Source organism: Bombus terrestris, chromosome 14 (assembly GCF_910591885.1).
Source record: "Bombus terrestris chromosome 14, iyBomTerr1.2, whole genome shotgun sequence".
In the NCBI taxonomy this organism is placed as follows: domain Eukaryota; kingdom Metazoa; phylum Arthropoda; class Insecta; order Hymenoptera; family Apidae; genus Bombus; species Bombus terrestris.
The window spans coordinates 6842849-6863170 of NC_063282.1; the positions used below are offsets into that span (position 1 = coordinate 6842849).

Genomic DNA, 20322 nt, shown 5'->3' on the forward strand with positions numbered 1-20322 from the left:
CGTTGTTACTACTAGAGATATTGAAATGTAGCTAACAGTATCTTTGAATCTGCTTGCAATGGATTCGCCATTAAATTATGTAAGTACTGATACTCCGGCAATTTTCCCACTTCTAGCTGATTTCTTCGAAGTGCTGACCATGTAAATTCATTTACGATTTCCATTGCGTCGTTTATCAAACCATCAGAAATTGATATGTTTCGTCCCAACATAACTTGTGATTCCTTGGCTGATTTTATTGTATGCAACGGTCCTCTAGAATTACTCCTTCTTTGTGTACTGCATTCAAAGCAGCAGCCTGCGAGCGCTATTTCAGTAATTTACTCTGCATGAGGAAATTGTTCGACGATTGTGATTTTCAATATAGGCTTCAACTCGTGTTTCCGCCATAAAAAACATTATTCTCCGGATTCGTTTAAAAGGATTAAACATTGAAGTAAATAATAAATAGATAAAAATAAATTACCATCATCTTAACGATAATGAATATCATTCTACGTTGGCTTTGTAATATTGATCGCTATGCTAATAAATGTGAGATAAAAATTTTTCTAGAAAGAATGTTACCGACTTCGAAATTCGCTAGAAAGTATGAAATAATTTCTATTTTATTTATATTCTATTTCAACACATATGCAACAACGGTTAAAGTCATTCATTTGCTTACTAAACAGCATATTAAATGTATATTGCAACCCTTTCGAAGGCGGTGCAAAATTAAAAATGCTACTAATATATAGTCTGTTTCTATTTATAATTATACAACATCGATAATTGTAATGATTGTATCGTAAGTTAGTGACTAGCTTGTTGTACACATAATTTCCTTAATCTCTCCACTATTAATACATCGAGTGCAATTTGTATCCGCTCGGATACAAGCGGCGCTTACCAATTTGGCCATTATTAAAACATGTTCTTGGTGACATTGTGCTACAATATATCGCAATTTAATGTAATCAAATATAAATTTGTTGAAATTTGAATCATATAAAGATAAACAGGTTGAAATTTGTTAATATAAACCTCAAGTATTGCTAAACTAGAAAACATTTCATGGCATTTTGCGCCGTCTTCGAAAAGGTTGCAATATATTGAATATGTTGTGTTGTAAGTAAGTGGGTGACTTGAACCATTATTGCATATGTGCCCGAATATAACATAAATAAAAAAGAAATTATTTCATACTTTTTGGCGCATTTAGAAGTGGATAATATGTTTTTCTTTTTTGCGAAAAATTTGTTATTTAAAAAATACTCTCGAGGATGTATTTTGAGATATTGGACTAAATACTTTTCAATGGAACTATCTAAATATTTTTTATTTAATGCCAATTACGTTGAAAGAGAGATAACTAGTGAAATTTGGAAATAATATAGGCGATTAAATATTTCGAGGACACTTGAAGGTGCAGACTTGCATCAGCAATGATCTTAATTTCACTGACATTAGCCTGGATATCAGCCCTCGCCGATCACAAGCGTAGGACTGATGATGCAGAATCTTCATAAGTGAGATCTTTATAATACAACCCGCATGTACGCCAATGGGGATCTATTGGATCAACCTTGATATGCCCTGATTATCCGATGTTAGGCATCTAGGCGTACGATCGTGTGATTATGAAGTGCAATTTACTCGTATTAGTTTCGTGAGGCAGATACCTGCGTTACAATAAAATCATACAACATATGAGCATGCGGGTAAAAACACGTAAACGAAAATTAATTTGTGATTACACGATCCGCTAGTTAAACCGGAAAGTAATGCAGATATCTGATCTTATGATAAGAAGGCAACAAACATCATCGACGCGAAGAGTGGAAATAATGATTTCAGAACTAATTTCTATTCATTGTACTTTGAACTGTGATAAATTACTTTTTCACTTCCTTTTTTCATGATTGATTTAAAAATTTCTAAAGAAATACAAATTTTTAATCTTATAACTGATCTGAAAAGTGTTTTTTTGTAGGTAGATTTTCCAATAATTCATATTCCATTCCATCGATAAATTTTATGTTAAACGAAGTTCGATTTCTAATCTCGCCCTCAGTGTGGCAAAAAATTCCATATAATTATGTACTTACGTAAGATTTCAAATAGAATCATAAGAATTTGAAATTACAGTCAGAGTTTTTTTTGCAGCGTTTTGTAATTAGAGAATAATTTGTAATTTTCCAGACATATACTGATGATTTTCAAGAATGTTTTCAATGTGGTAATTTATGAAACTTATATTTATTATTTTATTATTTATTATTGCTTAGTCCGTGCCTTGGACGAACTTTCGGTTTTACATCTCTTGTACCTATTTCGCTTCTTATATATCTACCTCCCCTCTTATCCACTCTATTACATTGCACTGCCTTAATTATTCTATCTCTAAAAACTAAAAAAGATTAAAAACTAAAAACTAATGACTAAAGAACTATTGTAACTTTGGGCTTTTGCCTCCTTGCTATACTTCCTTCTTGTCGTTCTTCCCCGTCTTGTATTGCCCTTCTCTTCTTTATTATTGCTTTTAGTTCTGTTAATCCTTCTCCAGTCTCATTTAGTGTTTTTTCTATGTCCTTTGGTCCTCCCGTTATTTCACATTCTTCTATTACATGTCTCAGGTCTTCTTCTTTCCTTTTATTTAGTCTGCATCTTTTTTCTCCCTCTTCTTTCCAGTATTCCCTTGCTTTGGTCTTGTTTCCACATCTGAATCTTGCTGATATTCTTCTGTCCTTCCACTTCATCCTCCCCTCTAAGTAGTTTGGTAACTCTTCTTTGGCGATTCTTCTGTAATGTAATGAACCTTATATTTGTTCTAATAAAACAAATGTCTAAAGTATGTGCAGATGTGCTTTATTATTGATTCGAGCTCATTTAGTTCACTGTTTTGTTGTACCTGCAAATATAAATTGCGCCATATATAAATTTAAAGAGACATTCGATAAGCTTGACTGATTAAAGTGCAAACGAGACAGTAATCTTATAGGGATATGCAATGCAGATATTACGATGACGCATTCGTCAAAAAATATTTATTTTTGTTTAGAAAACGTTTAAGATCGGAGCACTATCGTAATCTCCTCTCGATTGATTGTGATCTTTATAAATGCCTTCATTTGATTGATTAAAAGTTTTATTTTTATATTATATTGAACATTATATAATTCAAACCCTATACTTCAAAAATATTACTCCCATCCTCATTTTTTATCTAAAAGCAGAAAAAATTAACTTAATAGGAATTATTAGTTTCATAAATTATGATTCTTCGCTATTTTAAGTTCATTAACCTATGAAGTAATTACATCTTTAGTGCCATTATATTATTTATTAATCGTAAGAATTAATGAAATAGCAATAAATAAATATTTATCCTTCTTTTATTTTTTGATTTTCAAGAATTATTGGCTATTAGTTCCAGCAAGATTTTACGACATGATATAATAACACGGATGTCGTAGAATAACATATTATGATCAATAATTTTCGAAATTAAAATCAACAACCGGTAAAGTTACCGCAAATGACAGTGGCTCATGTTAGACTGTGTGTCTCGAGATAAGCGATCATGTTGAGGATGTCTTTGCTGATGAGCGCGACACGTAACAATGTTATCATCAGGCATTTTCGTGATATTATTCGTATATCCTTTTATCTGAAATATCGCTGTTTGATAAATATATCTCAGACTGTATGCTTGCTCTATTTTATTACACCCATTTCTAAATGGAAAATATATGGTTATTTACATATTATACATTCGGCCTGTTTATTCGCTAAATAATAGAAACTAAAATTCGACGTTCATATAAAGAAGTAAAACTCAAAATATTTTAAATCTATTAGATAGGCTCCTTTTTTGTCTAGACCAAGTTTACACAAAATTTTTGAGCGTTCAAATTGCGTGAATTTAAAATTTTGCAATAAACACTCTTAGTATCTGTTCTTATTATTATTATTATTTGAGCGTTTTGTGTTAATTGCCATCACGTGCAAAACTAATCCATATTGACAATCCCTTATCATTATTAAATCGTCATTAATATTCGAAAAGCCGCAATTACGAGCAAAAATATATCAGTTTGAAAAGTATTTTGAGTTGTAGTTGACAAGGAAGATTTTGTGGATATTAAAAGATAAGCTTGGATATTTAAGTGCCAAAATAGAATTAGGCCTTCAAATCGCGCGTTACTGTCTTGTCTGTAAGAAATGAATGTGTGTGCTAAATAATAATGCACGAGGAAAGATGTAAAACAATATATTGCAGTATAGAAAATGATGGAAATAAAAAAATATTAAAAAGAACTTATATCAAATATGTATTAAGGTAAAATAATGTTATAAATTATATAATTATATCAACGCAATTATATAAAAGCTACTTTAAGATAAAATCGGATCTCAGAATAACGCAAAGTGATTTAAGTGATTAAGCACTAAATCAATTACATGTTTAATCTAACAAATCATCTTTCAACATCGTCGATTGACATTTATTTTTGTTGAGACAAAATAAAATGTTTCACAGAATAAAAGAAAAAAAACAGGTTTTACAATAAGCTAAATGCATTACCTCTGTTGTTGAAAAACGCGAAATGATCTTATCGTATATGAACAACTATGCGAAATTTTCATTAACGAATAGATGTTAACTTGCTTCTCTGAGTACTTGTCAATGCATTTCAGCTACTCGTAATTTGCAGTTGCTATCGTAATTCATCTTTTACGTGGAACGTTGTGAAACTAGAAAATAAATAATAATCTCTAAATACAAGTTCTTCACCGGTATATGATTTACACCAACGATTTTTCTCTCTTTTCTAATTAATCACATATAACTTTCTTCTATTACATTATTTTTTCCTCTCATTATGAAGCAACAAATTATTTTGATGAAATATATAATTCTGTATAATAATGAGGTAAATAGTTTAAGAACTATTTTATGCTTTTTATAAGTAAATAGCTTTTATCTCTCTTATATTTCTGAAATAACAATATATGATTTATACCAACAATTAATTTTAATTAATGTTATGTAAATTTCGATTATTATCCTTATCTTTTTTTATCGCGAGATTATAAGATATTACAAGATAACAAATTATGTCAATGAAATATACAATGTATCAGTAAAATCAATAAGTAGTGTATTAATAAAATATCATTGCCATGCTTCCGTATATATGTAAATGAAAGGTATTTCTTTATCGAACAGTATCGCGTGTGCTGTATGATGCATGAAACGGTCGAGTGAATGAATTTTCATCTCGCAGACTTATTGACGTCAGTGAAGTGATATCAGCAAAATCCAAATAAAATTAAAACTGACGAAAATATTTGTACACTTACTATAGAAAATTTTTATGTATACCTTATAGGTGTTATATAAAACACTTCAAAATTTCGTTATTGTTCTAATGAGACATGATTGTCTTCATTATATTTGTTAAATCTGAAACTGACCTGAAAATATATATAGAAGTTATAAAATAGTTACTACAAACATATATTTAATAAAATATTAATATAAAACATAAATAGCCATTTAAAACATGTAATAAGTGTTAAAGATGATCGTACTGGATATTTAGGCCTATTAGTAAATTGCAGATTTTTATAGATATTTAAAAAAATATTTGCATATAGCCTTATTTTTCAATCAAGCCATTTTTTATCAGATTCTATATTTCATTTTCGTAGTATCAAATTTTTGTAATCGCAATGAAAATATTAGTAAATGATATGCTATTTAACATACTTGGACCTAGTTAATCACTACATAAATATTGTAATAAATACGATTATGTGCAAATATTTTTAGTAGCCACTGTATTTATAGGAAATTTGAAGGTGTATTTAGGTGTATTTTTGAAGGAGTATTTACTAGGTAAAACAAATTTCTATTAATACTAATCTAAATACTTTTGCGATTTCTACAAAATACGTACTAAATACGTTGTAGCTTCCTTGTACATTTTCAGATTTATTTCAAGTTGTACCAATATAACCGTGATAACCGGTCTCATTACACTGTTACTGAAACTTCGAGATATTTCGTATAACACACAGAATATAGTGGTAAAAGATTTCTACAAGTGTTCGAATACTTTCGTAAGTTACTGTACGTGCTCTTGATTTGTTCAAATAATCATGTTTTCACCTGCTCCCATTTGCGGAATTAGTTCGTCGATTTGACGTAAGTCACGTGTCGCCACAGGAAAAAGAGTTAAATATGTATCGGTGTGCGATCTATTGGTAAGTTCTGCCGCGAGAAAAGTGAGCGATCGTCGATAGCTAGACCGAGAGGGGATAAATTCGTACACCAGAGTTACAGGAGAGGTACAGAATGGCACAGTATAGCCGGGTGCGTGGCGCGAAACAGGTAGTGGTGCATTCGTTGAAATGATAGGTCGCTTCGATTGATTGAATCTATCTAGAATTTCTCTGTACTATCACGAAACCATTTTAACGAAACGTTTGATATTCCCGATCGGTCTTCGTAGAGTGTGCATTATCAATTTTTGATTCGATCACCATTAAAACGTTAGCCTTGTGACATTTCCTGCTAGAATTCGATATATTGATACGATACACGATTCGATATATATCACTGTTGATTTTGACTTCGATATTTCCTTTTAATGATCCTTGAAGTAAAGAAGTAAAATTTTCCTCGGTCTTTATCACATGCATCGATAAGTCCTAATCATAGTGAGCTTACTATTTAATATCGGTAATATTGAACACAGAAGCGAGAAAAAGGTTACAGCCAAGGACTTTACTTGTAAATCTTTCGCGTTTCTTGTGAAGATATAGTAGCAGTGAAAATTGCTCGATTAAAAGTTCGTTGGGAATGCACGTACTCGTGCACAAGCCTTGGACTACGTCCCCGTGAAAATAAAGGAATCAGACCAAAGGAAGGATTATTAAAAATTCGAGTATGTTTCTTCTATTTATACAACAGCTATAAAAGCTATTTGCACACTATTGCATTTGTTATAATACTCACATATCAATTAATTAGATTCATGTATGATAAATTTCGTATCCTGTAATAGTACTTTCATGCGACTACAAAAAATTAATACTATGAATATAGAATGTGTAGATGCTAATGGCAATATGCTTCATTGCAAAATAAGAATATGTACAAATTCTTTTTGTAGCCACTATAAATGTTTCATACGTTTTCAGCACTCATTCTAGGGTGTATTCACTATAGCATAAACAACATAAAATTTGCAATATTATTTATCAACTTATGTTACGATAATTGCTTTTGATAATAAATGAAGAATAGAAGACTATTTCTCGTACTCTTTATAACGTAAACTGCACATAATTTTGCACTTATTTCGGTAAACAAATCAGTAAGTAAAACTATTTTTTAGTATCTATTTATTTATTGCCAGCCACTTAATTGTACCATCACATTTCACAAACTAATCTTTCATTTGTTTTTGTTTTATAGAATCTTGATTAATTTTACCATCAAAATATAATTCCCGATTGTTACAAATAATGTAACGATACATTCACCGATTTATTCTAGTCATTGATAAAAATGAACCGGAAACAAGCAACCATAGTGAAAGTAACAGTTTAATTCATCAATCAGTAGAGTTCGAACATTTAGATCAGCACGAATGAAAAGGAAAAGTAGCTTTTTAGAAACGATACACGCAATCGCGAATTTTTCTATGAGACATCAATTTTTGCGTTACTTTTGTTTCTCTTTTCCATTTCTCATTCACAGATCACTGATCTTTGCGAAAGAACAAGTTACTAAAGTTGCGGGTATTGCGTTATGCAATGACTTGTACCTAAAAGTATAGAAGCGCGAGTTGCATTTCTAATGACATGATAAATAACACCGTTCACATAAAAGCCTTTCGTGACACACATTTCGCAATAAAATGGGTATTGCATGAAGCCGATAATGTTTATACATAATAGAATGGAGTAATAGCGATAAAAATATCATATTTCCACAATACTACTATGTCTCTTTTATCTTGGAATTTATGTGCTGATTATTGATAAATTAGGTCTAAACGTAAGAGTTCTGTTATCGCTAGAATGTACTTCAACATACATAAATAAAAAACAAATTATTATCTTTACACTCATTTTTTAATGCCTATACATTGTGCCCTAACATAAATTTCATTCAGAGTGATGAGTAAATTAATTTTTTTTATAACTTCTTTATAAGATGGAAAAATAAAGTCGATAAATTATTGGGTTTCTTCTAATTAAATGTCGAAATTATTTAACTATAATACACTTAAGTACTACAATAGAATGTTGAAGAAAGTACTTACATACCGTATTCAAATGTATAAATTGTCTTTTTTTTTCGAAGAATCAATCAAATGTTCTATTACATATAAGCTTTGCCTTATATGTTCTTTTGTCTTTTTCTAAGTCAATATATTAACAGTATCTTTTATCTTTTGACAAAATATCGGCAATATATTGTTCTATATTAGAAGAAGTTCTTGAAATTATCATCAAATGTATTACCTTTGTTATAGTAAATTTTAATACGTCTGAAACATGTTGCAGATATTTTCTGCTATTCTTTTATGAAGTTTTAATCCGTTGATAGAAACTTGGAAATCTTTGATACAGAAATAACACGAATTGTGATTTAAAAGCAATGTTTATCGTTCTATACAACTTTTACTACGAAGTCAGATAAAGTATATCGCGTTAATTAGAGCTATTAGCGTACGTAGAATTCCATCAAATAAAAATGCGTTCACGTATAAGTCAGGATCGTAATTATTTCTCAATTATATCAAGATCTGAATGACGTTAGAATACGCAAACAAATTATCGTTATTAACCGTCATTTTATATTAAAAATGACAATTCAAGCGGAAGATATTGCGACAGCTTACACCTTGGAATCTTTTTCTGCAATGAATGAATAGCATACAATGAACACGTGTGTAACAGATGGTAAATAAAAGAACCGATCATCTAGGAATACTTTAGCAAGCATGATTATTGTAAAATGACAATGAAATAAGAGGGCACGTGTTTTCAATCCTATTTTATCTTATTCTTCAACCGGTTCACGCTAGAATGATATCACAGAGAAAAGATATATGTCCATGATGCAGCTTTCCGATCTATCGCAATTTGATTTCCGATACAATCGAACCTTGAACAGTTGTTGAAAAAATGTCCACAACTCCGTTTGATATTACTGATTGTGAAATTTGTTTTACACTATACGAAGCTTTAATACGAAAATATGAACTACGAACACGTTTATGTCGTCATTGATCGAAGGAGTTGGATAAAAAAAAAGATTTCTGCAAAGTCTACGAGGATCTCAAATCAGAAATGAGGAAATGAAAGGTGGCGAGACTGTACATGCTAAGGACTTCAATTTATGCAGTAAAAGCCAGATTAGATCGTTTATATGCTTCTTGTTCTTTTAAGATAAATGTCAATCAGATAAAGGATAAGTCTTTAAAGAACAGTTCTGCGCATAAAAGTTGCTTCAAAAATAGCTATCGAAATTTTTTGTTAACGTTACTCATTCATAGTCAATTAATCCTTTGAATGAATATCTCAATTCTTTTTCCTTTAATTGCAGATAATTGTACAATAGTTTAGTAAAGGATGGATCATTCGTCTTTATGACATAGACTCTCTGAAGATTATTTAGAAATTCTATGGTACCCAAAATCGAATTATCGTTGTATTAGAATGATTTATGCGTGGAGTGTACTTTTCGCAGGAACATATTTATCCTTGCAGTATGATGTTATACGTTTTTTAATTTGTCGACTCAGTGTTAAAAATAACGATAAAGGCAGTATGAAGAAAGAAACTCTTGCTAACAATAGAAAAGTACTGTCTAAAAGGTAGAATAGTTTAATTGATCTGTTCACCGGTGTACATAGGTGGACATCAATTGTCTTGTTGTTCCACTTGCATTTGGTTGTACTTGATCGAAAACTTGAATAAGACTGCATAGATTAGTCAGAACACGTGGCTGGCTGTAATTTCGCCACTTGACTCGCCAACAACTTATTATGTCGTAATTCAAGTGCACGGTCACTGTAATCATGTTCAGTGTCGAACTACCTATTTGACGTCTGTTCTGGCAGTGTCTTCTTTCACGAAATAGCCGCATTAGTATTCCTTCCGTACGCCGTTTAATTCCTCGCAAGGGACATGGTCACCTGTTCTTCATTTACAATGGATTTAAACACGATCTTTTCATCCCTTTTGAGTCTGATCATTTATTTATAAGTGAAGGATCATTGATTTTCTAAAATTATCCAATAGAAAGTTTTCTTCATTTATGTGAAAATTTTACATTTTATTCTAGCTGCGGCTTGTACAAGCGGAAATCCGTATTTGACGGCGTCTCAAGTTCAAGGAAAGAACTTGAGGACTCGAAAGGACCATCAGCAGCAAAAGTTTAAAGTTATGACAACATCCAATGGTGAGTCACTGCTATTGATTTTTTAGTCTTCTCACGTATAAATTCTCGATGGAAAGGCCAAATTCAAGATATTCTTTTCGAAAATAGTCATGACAAAAATCTCTATGATACCGCCATGAATTTAGAGGTCTACATATTTTCTTAAATAAAGAAGAAATTAAACTGTATAGATTGCAGATTTACTTATGTATCTGTGGGAAATTCAAGGATTTATTACCCAAGAATATATACAATATTCGGAGTATACTACTGGTTATGATATTTAGCGGATGAAACAAATTTCTGCGTAGATTTCACTTCTTTCACTTCTGTGTTCATGAAAAAGTAAATTTGCATATTTCATAAACATCCACAACTTAGTTACTGCAAATACATCCTGAAACGGAAGGAGATATTGAAGCAAATAAAATATTATTTTAATGATAAAATAAAAAAGTAAATAAAACAATGATACGTTAATAGAATGAGCAATTGTTTGTAAACGACATCAATCCACGTGTTCGTTAATCTTTCGAACTGACAATAACGTCAACAACCGAGATTCGCGAACCTTCAAATATGTATAACTAAAGAATTTTTATTTGCGAGCGATAAGAAGATTCGCTGCTGCACGTTCCTCAGTTATCGCTAATGACAAATTTCCGCAGAACCCTTATAAATACATATTTTTTTATCTAAGATGAAATCACGTCTGATGACCTGATAACGAGCGAACACTATCGCGACATAACCGGATAGTGTTTGCCAAGGAATTATCGTTTCTAACGGGAAAACGTTTCCTTCGAGTGATTCGCGCGAACAGCTTTGATTCATCGCAACGATAACGTAAGACGTCAGAAATCTGCACTCGAGTTCTACCATTAAATCTAAAAAAGAAAGAAAAGACTGACATTTTTACAACTAAAAATAACTTGCTATTAATTAATATCGATCCGATTATTATTGCCCGAACAAAAGAAATTATATCAAAAATGATACGTATCGATAAACTGCACGAGTTAGTTACATGTTTGATACGTTCCACACCATGTAGGTCATTAATGTTTCATAGTGTGTAATTATCAGAAGTAAAAACTTTAGTACTTTGATACTTTCACTGAAGTATCCGTACACATGCATAAGGTGGTTCAATAAAAGTTGTCACCTTGGATATTTGCGGAAGTAAAAATATAAGAGAAAAATGTCTCAAATGAAAGTTATTTGTTACGTAATCTTTTACAAAACATATAATAGCAAAGTTTTATTCGAAAAATTTCTCTCATTAATACACATTATGTATATCGAATGTTGAAAAATATTTTACAGTTTAACATTTAAAATAAAAGCGAAATCATTGTGTTTTTATGATTTTCTTTCTTTAGGGATAAAGGATGACCAAACATCGAGAGTGCAGTGGCAGAAGATTCATACTGGTCAGGATGAAGACATGGTGAATATCTACAATAATTTATTCTATAGTACAATTTCACAGATATCTTGATTAAACTTGATATATTACTTTTAGCGTGTTTATGGATTCGAAAAGAGCAGATCAAAAAGTATCCTGACTTATATTTCTTACGTATTAACCATCGGGTGGATCAGACTCTTGTTCCACTGGTATCCCCAATTACATCTCTATGCTACTCACAACAAGTGTTCTTTGAGTTGTGCCACGAAATTGCTTATAACTGTAAGAATTTTGAATTATGCGTCATTAGAAATTGTTTATCAATTTTTAAAAATATAAATATCAATCGTATCGAATATTCAAAATTTCGACCATTTCATCCTTCAAAACATATTTATTTAAAATATCCACGAAGAAACTAATCTTTCGGATTAACATAAATTATTTAATTAATAGTTATGGATATAATTTCGTATCTAGGATAACTATCAAGGAAAATATAAATCATATTTCGTGAAGAATGTGAAGACTATCTCGGCGAAGAATATCAGGTTGGTTCAGTTCTGAACTTCCTGTCAATATAATCTTCACAGATTCAAATAGATTTTCTTTTTTATTAGTACCCAAGATTTATTCAGAGATTTGGGTAGTAATGACAAGGAGTTCGTCGAGAAAATCAGGTGTAAAAAGTTGAAGATTAATTTAGAGAATGGCACACAGTGTGAAATGTACGAGGTCAAAGCTTTCTGGTGCAAAAAACAATGTTACATCTGGGACGTTACACAAAATACATTTTCTAGATTGGTAGGCCTAGACAAGTACACGCTGTGTTCGGATCTTAATCTTAATAATAATCATGGACTCTCTAAGGAAGAACAATGCCTTAGGTAGTGATAAAGTAATCTAATAAGTGATAATTTATGCATTCACATCATGATTTTAAGAGATTCGGAATAATTAAGCAATTACTCTAACAAGTACAAAACGCCGTATTACGTTATACATATTTAATTCATTACATTCATTTTTTATTTAACACTCAGAGTATTATTTGAAATTAATGATTATTATTCTGATATCTCTTCTCACTTTATAGACGGATCGTATACGGAAGCAATGAAATCGGCGTTCCTGTGCAAAATATAGGCGTATTACTATTGTTAGAAGTCTTGAATCCATTTTACATTTTTCAAGTATTTACTCTGTGTGTGTGGTTTGCAGAAGGCTATTTATACTATACCGCAGCAATCATATGTATGTCATTGTTTGGAATTATCAGCTCTATAATACAAACTCGTAAGGTAAAAACGCTATTCTAAAACCTTATTGCGTTCTAAAACGGGCATTATTTAAGTAAAACGTAGTAAAAGAATTTTATTTTAGAGTAAAGTTAACCGAAATGCTTATTAGCTTCATCAAAAATCTAATTTTTATAACGTCATATTTTACTAATCTAGATTAGGCTAATGCGCAAAAAAGACTAGTTCAGGTCTGTTCCTGAATAATTAAACTGAAGGCCTTTCCTAGTTATTTGTTTCCTAGTTCTTACAACCTCGCTATATTTATTCTATAATATGTACTGGAACAGTGTATGTAAGGTAATTTCTTCTTAGAAATTTTACAGCAATCCAGAGTCCATTTATAAATGTCTAAAGCCCAAAGCGCGAATGTAAATTTTCCATAGACCTCTTTAAATCCTATATTCATGTTGAAACGAGAAACGTTTTGCAGAATCAAATCAATCTTCACGGTACAGTCACATCCACGGAAACAGTTCGCGTGTACAGGAACTCTAAAGTGACAGAAAATATACCGAGCAGTGATTTAGTACCAGGTGATATTATAGAATTACCCAAGCATCAGGCCACTGTCGTTTGCGATGCGGTACTTTTAACAGGACAATGCATTTTAAACGAATCGATGCTGACTGGTATGATTAGTCATAAACTAATTGTAACTAATTGTAAATGTTTCGCGAAATTTTTTGAACATCTGCCTAAAACATTTTTATTTACATATTATTTCTATTATATAAAACTTATATAAAACTTGTATTAAATACACATTTGTTTCAAATTTTATCAATACAACCATGATAGTCTCATTGTAGTTTTTAAAATTTTTCATATTAACACAGATAATAACATTCGTAAAGAGTTTCTACAAGTGTTCGAATACTCTTGTGGATTACTGCATTAATTAGTTTTCACTTACTGAATAAAATTTTAGGGGAATCTGTACCCGTAACGAAAACCCCACTACCATCGCGTCACGTTTTGTACGATTCTAAAGAATGCTCTCATCATACGATGTATAGCGGCACCACTATTATCCAAACAAGGTAATACCTTGTTCGAACTGTGCATAATTGCTGCATACGTTATAAATTGTAAACTATTTTTCGCATTCGTCATTAGAAGTTACAACGACCGACCAGTTCTAGCTCGAGTTATTCGAACAGGATTCCATACGAGTAAAGGTTCTTTGGTCGCTGCTATCTTGTACCCACCCCCTGCAGATTTTAAGTTCGATCAAGATTCTTACAAGTTTATTGGCATACTAGCACTCATCGCAACATGCGGTTTCATTTACACTATTGTAACCAAGGTACATTTTATATTTTCATTTCCAAGAATAAACGCTTAATGCATTTCTTGAATAAAGTATTGCACAAATATTCTTTTCTCCAGGTTTCCAGAGGAATTACAGCGGGAGATATAGTGATAAAAGCTTTAGATATAATAACAATAGTAATTCCACCAGCATTACCTGCAGCAATGACCGTAGGAAAGCTATACGCTCAAGTACGATTGAAACGAGCACAAATATACTGTATTAGTAATAGAGTTATTAACGTATCTGGCAGTATAAATTGCATCTGTTTCGATAAGGTTAGAAGAATGTAGTCTGCGTAACTTATATAATTTAAATCTGAGAATATTATATAATATTAATTAATTATCTTTTGTATATTTCTATGTACAGACTGGTACTTTAACAGAAGATGGTTTAGATATGTGGGGTATTGTGCCTTGCACGAATGGTGTTCTCGGTGAAGCAGAAAGATCCATTCCCAAATTAAACAATCATCTTCTTTTTGAGGGAATGTTAACTTGTCATAGCTTAACATTAATAAATGGCACACTCTGCGGGGATCCTTTAGACGTTAAGGTAATCTACTATAATAAATTACAATTATACAGAAATCATCCTTGAATCGAAGTATCATTGAAAAAAGGATTGATTAATTATTGATTTAGATTAATTATTGCTTTAGATGTTCGAAAGTACCGGATGGATATTAGAAGAGTTCAATAACGAACATTCGAATAAATATGATCTCGTAGCACCAACAATTGTGAAACCGCCAAAAAACAATAGTTTCACGCAAAATATGAATGAAATATCGGAAATTGGAATAGTGCAACAATATCAATTCTCGAGCTCTCTTCAACGAATGTCTGTGATAGTACGCGTACTGGGTTCCGATACGTACAAAGTTTACACGAAAGGATCACCCGAAATGATACTTAGTTTAAGCAAACCCGAAACCATACCGAAAGATATAATGATCTGTTTAAAACGTTATACAGAACAGGGTTATCGAGTGATAGCTATGGGGCAAACGAAATTACTCGAAAATAGTAATAAGGTAAAAATAATCAACTTGATATTTCTTTTATAAACTTCCAATTTTCTATATTCAATTAGATTTTCGATTAAATTTCCTATATCCTGCACAGATAATGAAATTACCTCGAGATGCGGTCGAACAGAACCTTGAATTCCTAGGTTTAGTTATTATGGAAAACAGGTTGAAGGCACCAACTATACCAGTGATCAAAGAGCTAAGAACAGCTAACATACATGTTTTAATGATTACGGGTAATTAGAGTTTAGCAATTTCCGTGCGATGACATTTCAACATATTAGTATTAGTTGTTGGATAGCAAAATGACTCACTCACTTTTCACATTCACAGGGGATAACATTCAGACTGCAGTGAGCGTTGCAAAAGAATGCGGCATTTTGTCGCCGCAAGAATCTGTGATAGATGTGACGGTAGTTATGGAAGAAAATAAATCACAGCCTGAGATTTATTTCAATGCTCAAGAAATGTCTTCAAAATTGGTAAATTCCTTAAATTCCAATGGAAATTTTTAAAATTGATACGCAGAAAAATTGAAGAGAACAGCTGGCTATTTAATTTTTTCAGAATCTTCATAATAAAAACCTTAACATACTGGAATTGAAAGATATAGAACGAAATATAGGCAACACTAATTATCGATTCGCATTAACAGGCCAATCATGGCAATTATTGCGTGAGCATTATCCAGATATCATAGCAAAAATTTGCGTCCGTGGCGCAATATTTGCCCGGATGACCAGCGATCAGAAGCAACAATTAGTGTTGGAATTAATGCAACTTGGTTATTATGTGGGTATGCATCACCATTTAACATTTACCGTACATTAATTTCATTATCCTGTACAATAGCCATTTCAAAATGTTTTACAATCATCCTAGCTATGTGTGGAGATGGTGCTAATGATTGCGGTGCTCTGAGAGCTGCACACGCAGGCATATCCTTATCCGAAGCAGAATCTAGGTAATATCTCAATGCTAAAGAATTACATAATTTTTTTACATAACAACCACTGGCGATTTAACTTTCATATACGACAAGTTTATCATACATGATTTATGTATATATTTTTTATGTTATATAATGATTCTAAAAATTTAGCCAACGCTTGCTCTCAGTTTATATTTTAATTATGCACTTGAAGACATGAAACAACTTTCTATTTAAAAGGAGAGTTAGCTTAAATTTCTAGAATTATTCTGAATATTTGTGTAGTAACATTCAGCGAAATATCATTTTTAGCGTTGCGAGCCCCTTCACATCCAAAGTACCGGATATAACCTGCGTACCAAAGGTGATAAAGGAAGGTCGTGCTGCACTAGTTACGTCATTTGGAATTTTCAAATTTATGGTCACCTATTCATTGACAGAATTTTTATCTGTTATTATTCTCTACTCGATCGACTCGGATCTGACAGATTTGGAATTTCTGTTCATCGATATCTGTCTTATCGTTAACTTTGCTTCATTTTTCGGAAAAACTCGAGCGTACGAAAAGCAGTTAGTAAAAAAACCTCCTATGACTAGTTTGCTAAGTTTCACGTCGATCTTCTCTTTGTCTGTACATATGTTAATAATGACAATTTTTCAAGCTATCGCTTATCATGCGGTTCGCACTTTTCCATGGTTTACACCATTCACTTACAACAATGACACTGGATATATGTGTTATGAGAATTATTCCGTTTATTGCGTTTCTATGTTCCAGTATATAACAATGGCTATAATATTTTCACGTGGGAAGCCATATCGAAAAGCAATTTACACGAATATTGCATTTATATCTTCCATAATATTATTGACCATCGTTTGCGCTTATATCACGGTTTATCCAGCAAATTGGATAGTAAATATGCTTCAACTACTCTTGCCTCCAGTGTACGACTGGAGGATTATTATTTTAGCACTCGCTTTTGCGAACTTTGTAGTTTGTTTCTTCGTTGAAACGTTTGTTATAGAGTATTTAATTGAGAAAAAATCCAAATCGAAATTTTACAAACCTGAGAAATCTAAGAAGCAATATTTGAGAGTAGAACACGAGCTAAAGAACAACTTAAGTTGGCCAACGCTCAGTAAAGAATTACCAACGTTACCATTAACTCCGAGCGTAGAAAATATCATTAACGTAACGTATCCAGAGGAGAAATCTTATAATAATGAGACTAAAACGAATTTACAAAACAATAGGACAATAGAGTCTAAAAACAATGATGGATTGCACGCATTTGATAACTACTCATTCGTTGATGATGAATCACCACAAAATACAAATATGGTAACTAGAGTTTAAGTCGTACCTTGAAAATACTTTACCCGATTTTACAATTTTCAGTACTAATATATGTACGTAGGTATTACGAAGTATTTTCTAAACTTTAAGAGTGGTGCTGTAAAACGGTACAAACATTTTCAAGATAATGCTTGTAATTGTTGTACATGTATAGTGTTTGTAATAACTATCAAGTAATTATCAATAATTTAATAAAATTAATGATTGCATATTACTAATAATGTTTCAATGTCGAATAATATTTTTAAAATTTTAATAGTAATTTATTAGTAATTTATTTAAAACATGAAAAATACAGTTTTCGTAGGAATTTGTAACAAAAATGTATGTAAAATATATATTTATTTTGCTTAGTAGAAAATCTGGGTATCTAAGAAGTAAAATAAATTACATATCATAAGACGAGACTGTTTGTTGTCTTCGGATCCGATAATTTCAATCTTTTTAGCATTTTCTGTAATACGAATAATAATGCCATTGTTCGTAAACGTATATGCAATGATAAATATAATATTTTTAAGTATATTTACCTATAATGTCTTTGTAATTTGCCACAAGTTCTTTTTGAATCCAACCTCTATAACGGAGCACAATTTTATTTATTATTTGTATTGTATTTTCATGTATTTTTGACTTTAATAAGAGATTTGGCAAAGTTGAGATAAATTCTTTAAATGCACTTTCCCTATAATAAATTAGACATTATTGCAAGAACATTAAGGACAAGTTTAGAAGAGATTGTAGAATTATTTACCTGTGCAATTCATGTAAAGTATGATCTAACATTATCTCGCTAATCACAGAAAATAATTGTAACTGCATCTCCCTTTTTGACTGATTACAACATGCATTTACAACTGATTGTAAAGTTTCACTTAAATCAAGGGAATTTTTGTACCAAACTTTACTTGCTTTTAAAAATAATGTTCTCAGAAGCTTAGTCAATTGTGGTAATACAGTATTATTTATGTCAGACCAGATTTCAAGTTTCCCTATTAACGAAAAAGACATTAACATATGTTTTATCAACTTAATTGAAAACGCTAGAAATATATTCTACTATACCATTTAAATACTTAATTACAGATGTGCAATAATTTTTCATTAATTTAGACATCATTTTATCATCACTTTGTATCGATGTAAACCATACATAAATTTGACAAATTGCTAAGTTATATCCTAAACAAATGTCATATGAATTATCTATAGCAAAATCTTGTTGACGTTTTCTATTTCTTATTGAAGGAAGGAAACATCCTGTAGCACCTAATTTATTGTATGGAAATTTTGAAACGAAATTCTTTGTGTAAGAATCCTGGAAATTACTTTTGAACCAAAATTTCATATTTACATCACATTCTGTATATAATATATCTATACATTCAATTATTAATTGTATTATTTCTACAATACTTTTTAATAATTCCAATGCTTCTGTAGAAATCAAAAGTGCAGAGTAGTCAATATTTTTCTCATCTGGACATACTTCAATCCAGCTGTCAAATATAAGTGGCATGAGTAATTCTATATAACTCATAAGTTCATCTGCATCTAAAGTATTATTACTGTTATTTCTTCCTTCATTGTCAATTCTTTCAAAATCAACTTCACAATTCTGAGAATTTATATTTGTATAAATAGGAATATATCTAGTATTTTTATTCACAGTTATAACTTTTGCACTTTCACCTGAACTGATAATATGTTGTGATTTAAAGAAGGTAACAATAGAACTAAACATAGTAGCAAGTCTTTCTAATACTTTTATCCTCCATTTAACATTAGTATTTTTAGAATTTAAGGTTGTTACTAATTGTCTTCCAGGTTTCATTTCTGTATGCAATCTGGAAATCATATCTAAAAAATTTGGCAATACTTTGTAACTGTTTCTTGCTAGTATATTGCTACAGTTTTGTACAAGTACATCCAAGAAAAGTAAGGCATCTTCTTTGATATGAGGATCAATATGTGTCATAGCGCATCTCAAATAGGAAATCAATACATCACAATATGGATTAAGTTGATCATTAGAAACTGGTCCAAGGATTAGACTCAAAACTTTCAAAGAGTTACGTCTAATATCTCTCTCTTTATCAAGGGACAACGCACAAATACCTTGCAAAAGTGGTCCAAATTGTGAACTTAATAATTTCAAAGAATGTTCTGACAAAATTTCTTTTAATTCTTTTACAGCATTTTGTCGAACTGTTGAATTATGATGTTGTAAACGTGACAATAACTCCTAAAAATAATATTCTTATTTTGAATCTTAATATAGAATTATAAATACAGAGTAATACCTTAATATTAAGCTTCCTCTTGCTAAGTATGTCCGTCTCATCATGCTGTTTCAACTGTTCTCGTATAACTATCTTTTTAACTTTAAATGAAGGATCTGTGACATTTAATCCTTTTGGTAAATGTTTCGTTTTCTTTGCTTTCAGTTTTACCTTCGCTTTTTCAGACTTTAGGCGTTTCAAATGTTTATGTCCCTTAGCCATGACTAATTAGTATAAAT

General features: G+C 31.1%; 2 protein-coding genes and 1 long non-coding RNA gene across 8 annotated transcripts; 1 reads left to right on the top strand and 2 right to left on the bottom strand.

Annotated features, from left to right (window-relative positions):
* Positions 1-2150: 2150 nt before the first annotated feature.
* LOC100647751 lies at positions 2151-6314 on the bottom strand. 5 transcript variants are annotated; one of them, XR_001099312.3, is made up of 4 exons: positions 5949-6314; positions 5350-5463; positions 4571-4740; positions 2151-2893 (listed from the first exon to the last, which is right to left on the bottom strand). It is a non-coding gene; the product is annotated as an uncharacterized LOC100647751 (long non-coding RNA). The 5 variants fall into 5 exon arrangements; XR_002308394.2 differs by having other exon boundaries at positions 5372-5463; positions 5949-6310; XR_002308393.2 differs by having other exon boundaries at positions 4571-4983; positions 5372-5463; positions 5949-6221.
* A 53-nt stretch (positions 6315-6367) lies between these two features.
* LOC100650341 (polyamine-transporting ATPase 13A3) lies at positions 6368-18326 on the top strand. Of its 2 annotated transcripts, none has more exons than XM_003400839.4 (18): positions 6368-6938; positions 10355-10471; positions 11833-11900; positions 11976-12143; positions 12342-12412; positions 12482-12748; positions 12958-13162; positions 13593-13791; positions 14091-14202; positions 14279-14468; positions 14552-14752; positions 14847-15032; positions 15139-15513; positions 15605-15746; positions 15844-15992; positions 16078-16306; positions 16393-16474; positions 16754-18326. In XM_003400839.4, exons 2-18 carry the CDS (start codon positions 10456-10458, stop codon positions 17799-17801), a joined length of 3708 nt encoding a protein of 1235 aa, XP_003400887.1. In that variant the 5' UTR covers positions 6368-6938; positions 10355-10455; the 3' UTR covers positions 17802-18326. The 2 variants fall into 2 exon arrangements, with proteins under 2 accessions (XP_003400887.1, XP_012171732.1); XM_012316342.3 differs by lacking the exon at positions 6368-6938 and adding an exon at positions 10125-10275.
* On the bottom strand, positions 18127-20305 carry LOC100649234 (testis-expressed protein 10). Its single transcript, XM_003400670.4, has 5 exons — positions 20105-20305; positions 18867-20046; positions 18556-18793; positions 18332-18486; positions 18127-18255 (listed from the first exon to the last, which is right to left on the bottom strand). Exons 1-5 carry the CDS (start codon positions 20303-20305, stop codon positions 18152-18154), a joined length of 1878 nt encoding a protein of 625 aa, XP_003400718.3. The 3' UTR covers positions 18127-18151.
* Positions 20306-20322: the final 17 nt, after the last annotated feature.

What these genes read in the sequence shown, in the direction of transcription:
- LOC100650341 (XM_003400839.4), top strand. An exon ending in GGGATCCTTTAGACGTTAAG is followed by an intron (nt 15,033 to 15,138) that starts GTAATCTACTAT and finishes TTATTGCTTTAG; the next exon opens with ATGTTCGAAAGTACCGGATG. An exon ending in AAGAAATGTCTTCAAAATTG is followed by an intron (nt 15,993 to 16,077) that starts GTAAATTCCTTA and finishes TAATTTTTTCAG; the next exon opens with AATCTTCATAATAAAAACCT.
- LOC100649234 (XM_003400670.4), bottom strand. Translation starts at nt 20,305, where the DNA reads ATGGCTAAGGGACATAAACATTTGAAACGCCTAAAGTCTGAAAAAGCG. An exon ending in ACTTTACATGAATTGCACAG is followed by an intron (nt 18,487 to 18,555) that starts GTAAATAATTCT and finishes AATTTATTATAG; the next exon opens with GGAAAGTGCATTTAAAGAAT. An exon ending in AAATTACAAAGACATTATAG is followed by an intron (nt 18,256 to 18,331) that starts GTAAATATACTT and finishes TTCGTATTACAG; the next exon opens with AAAATGCTAAAAAGATTGAA.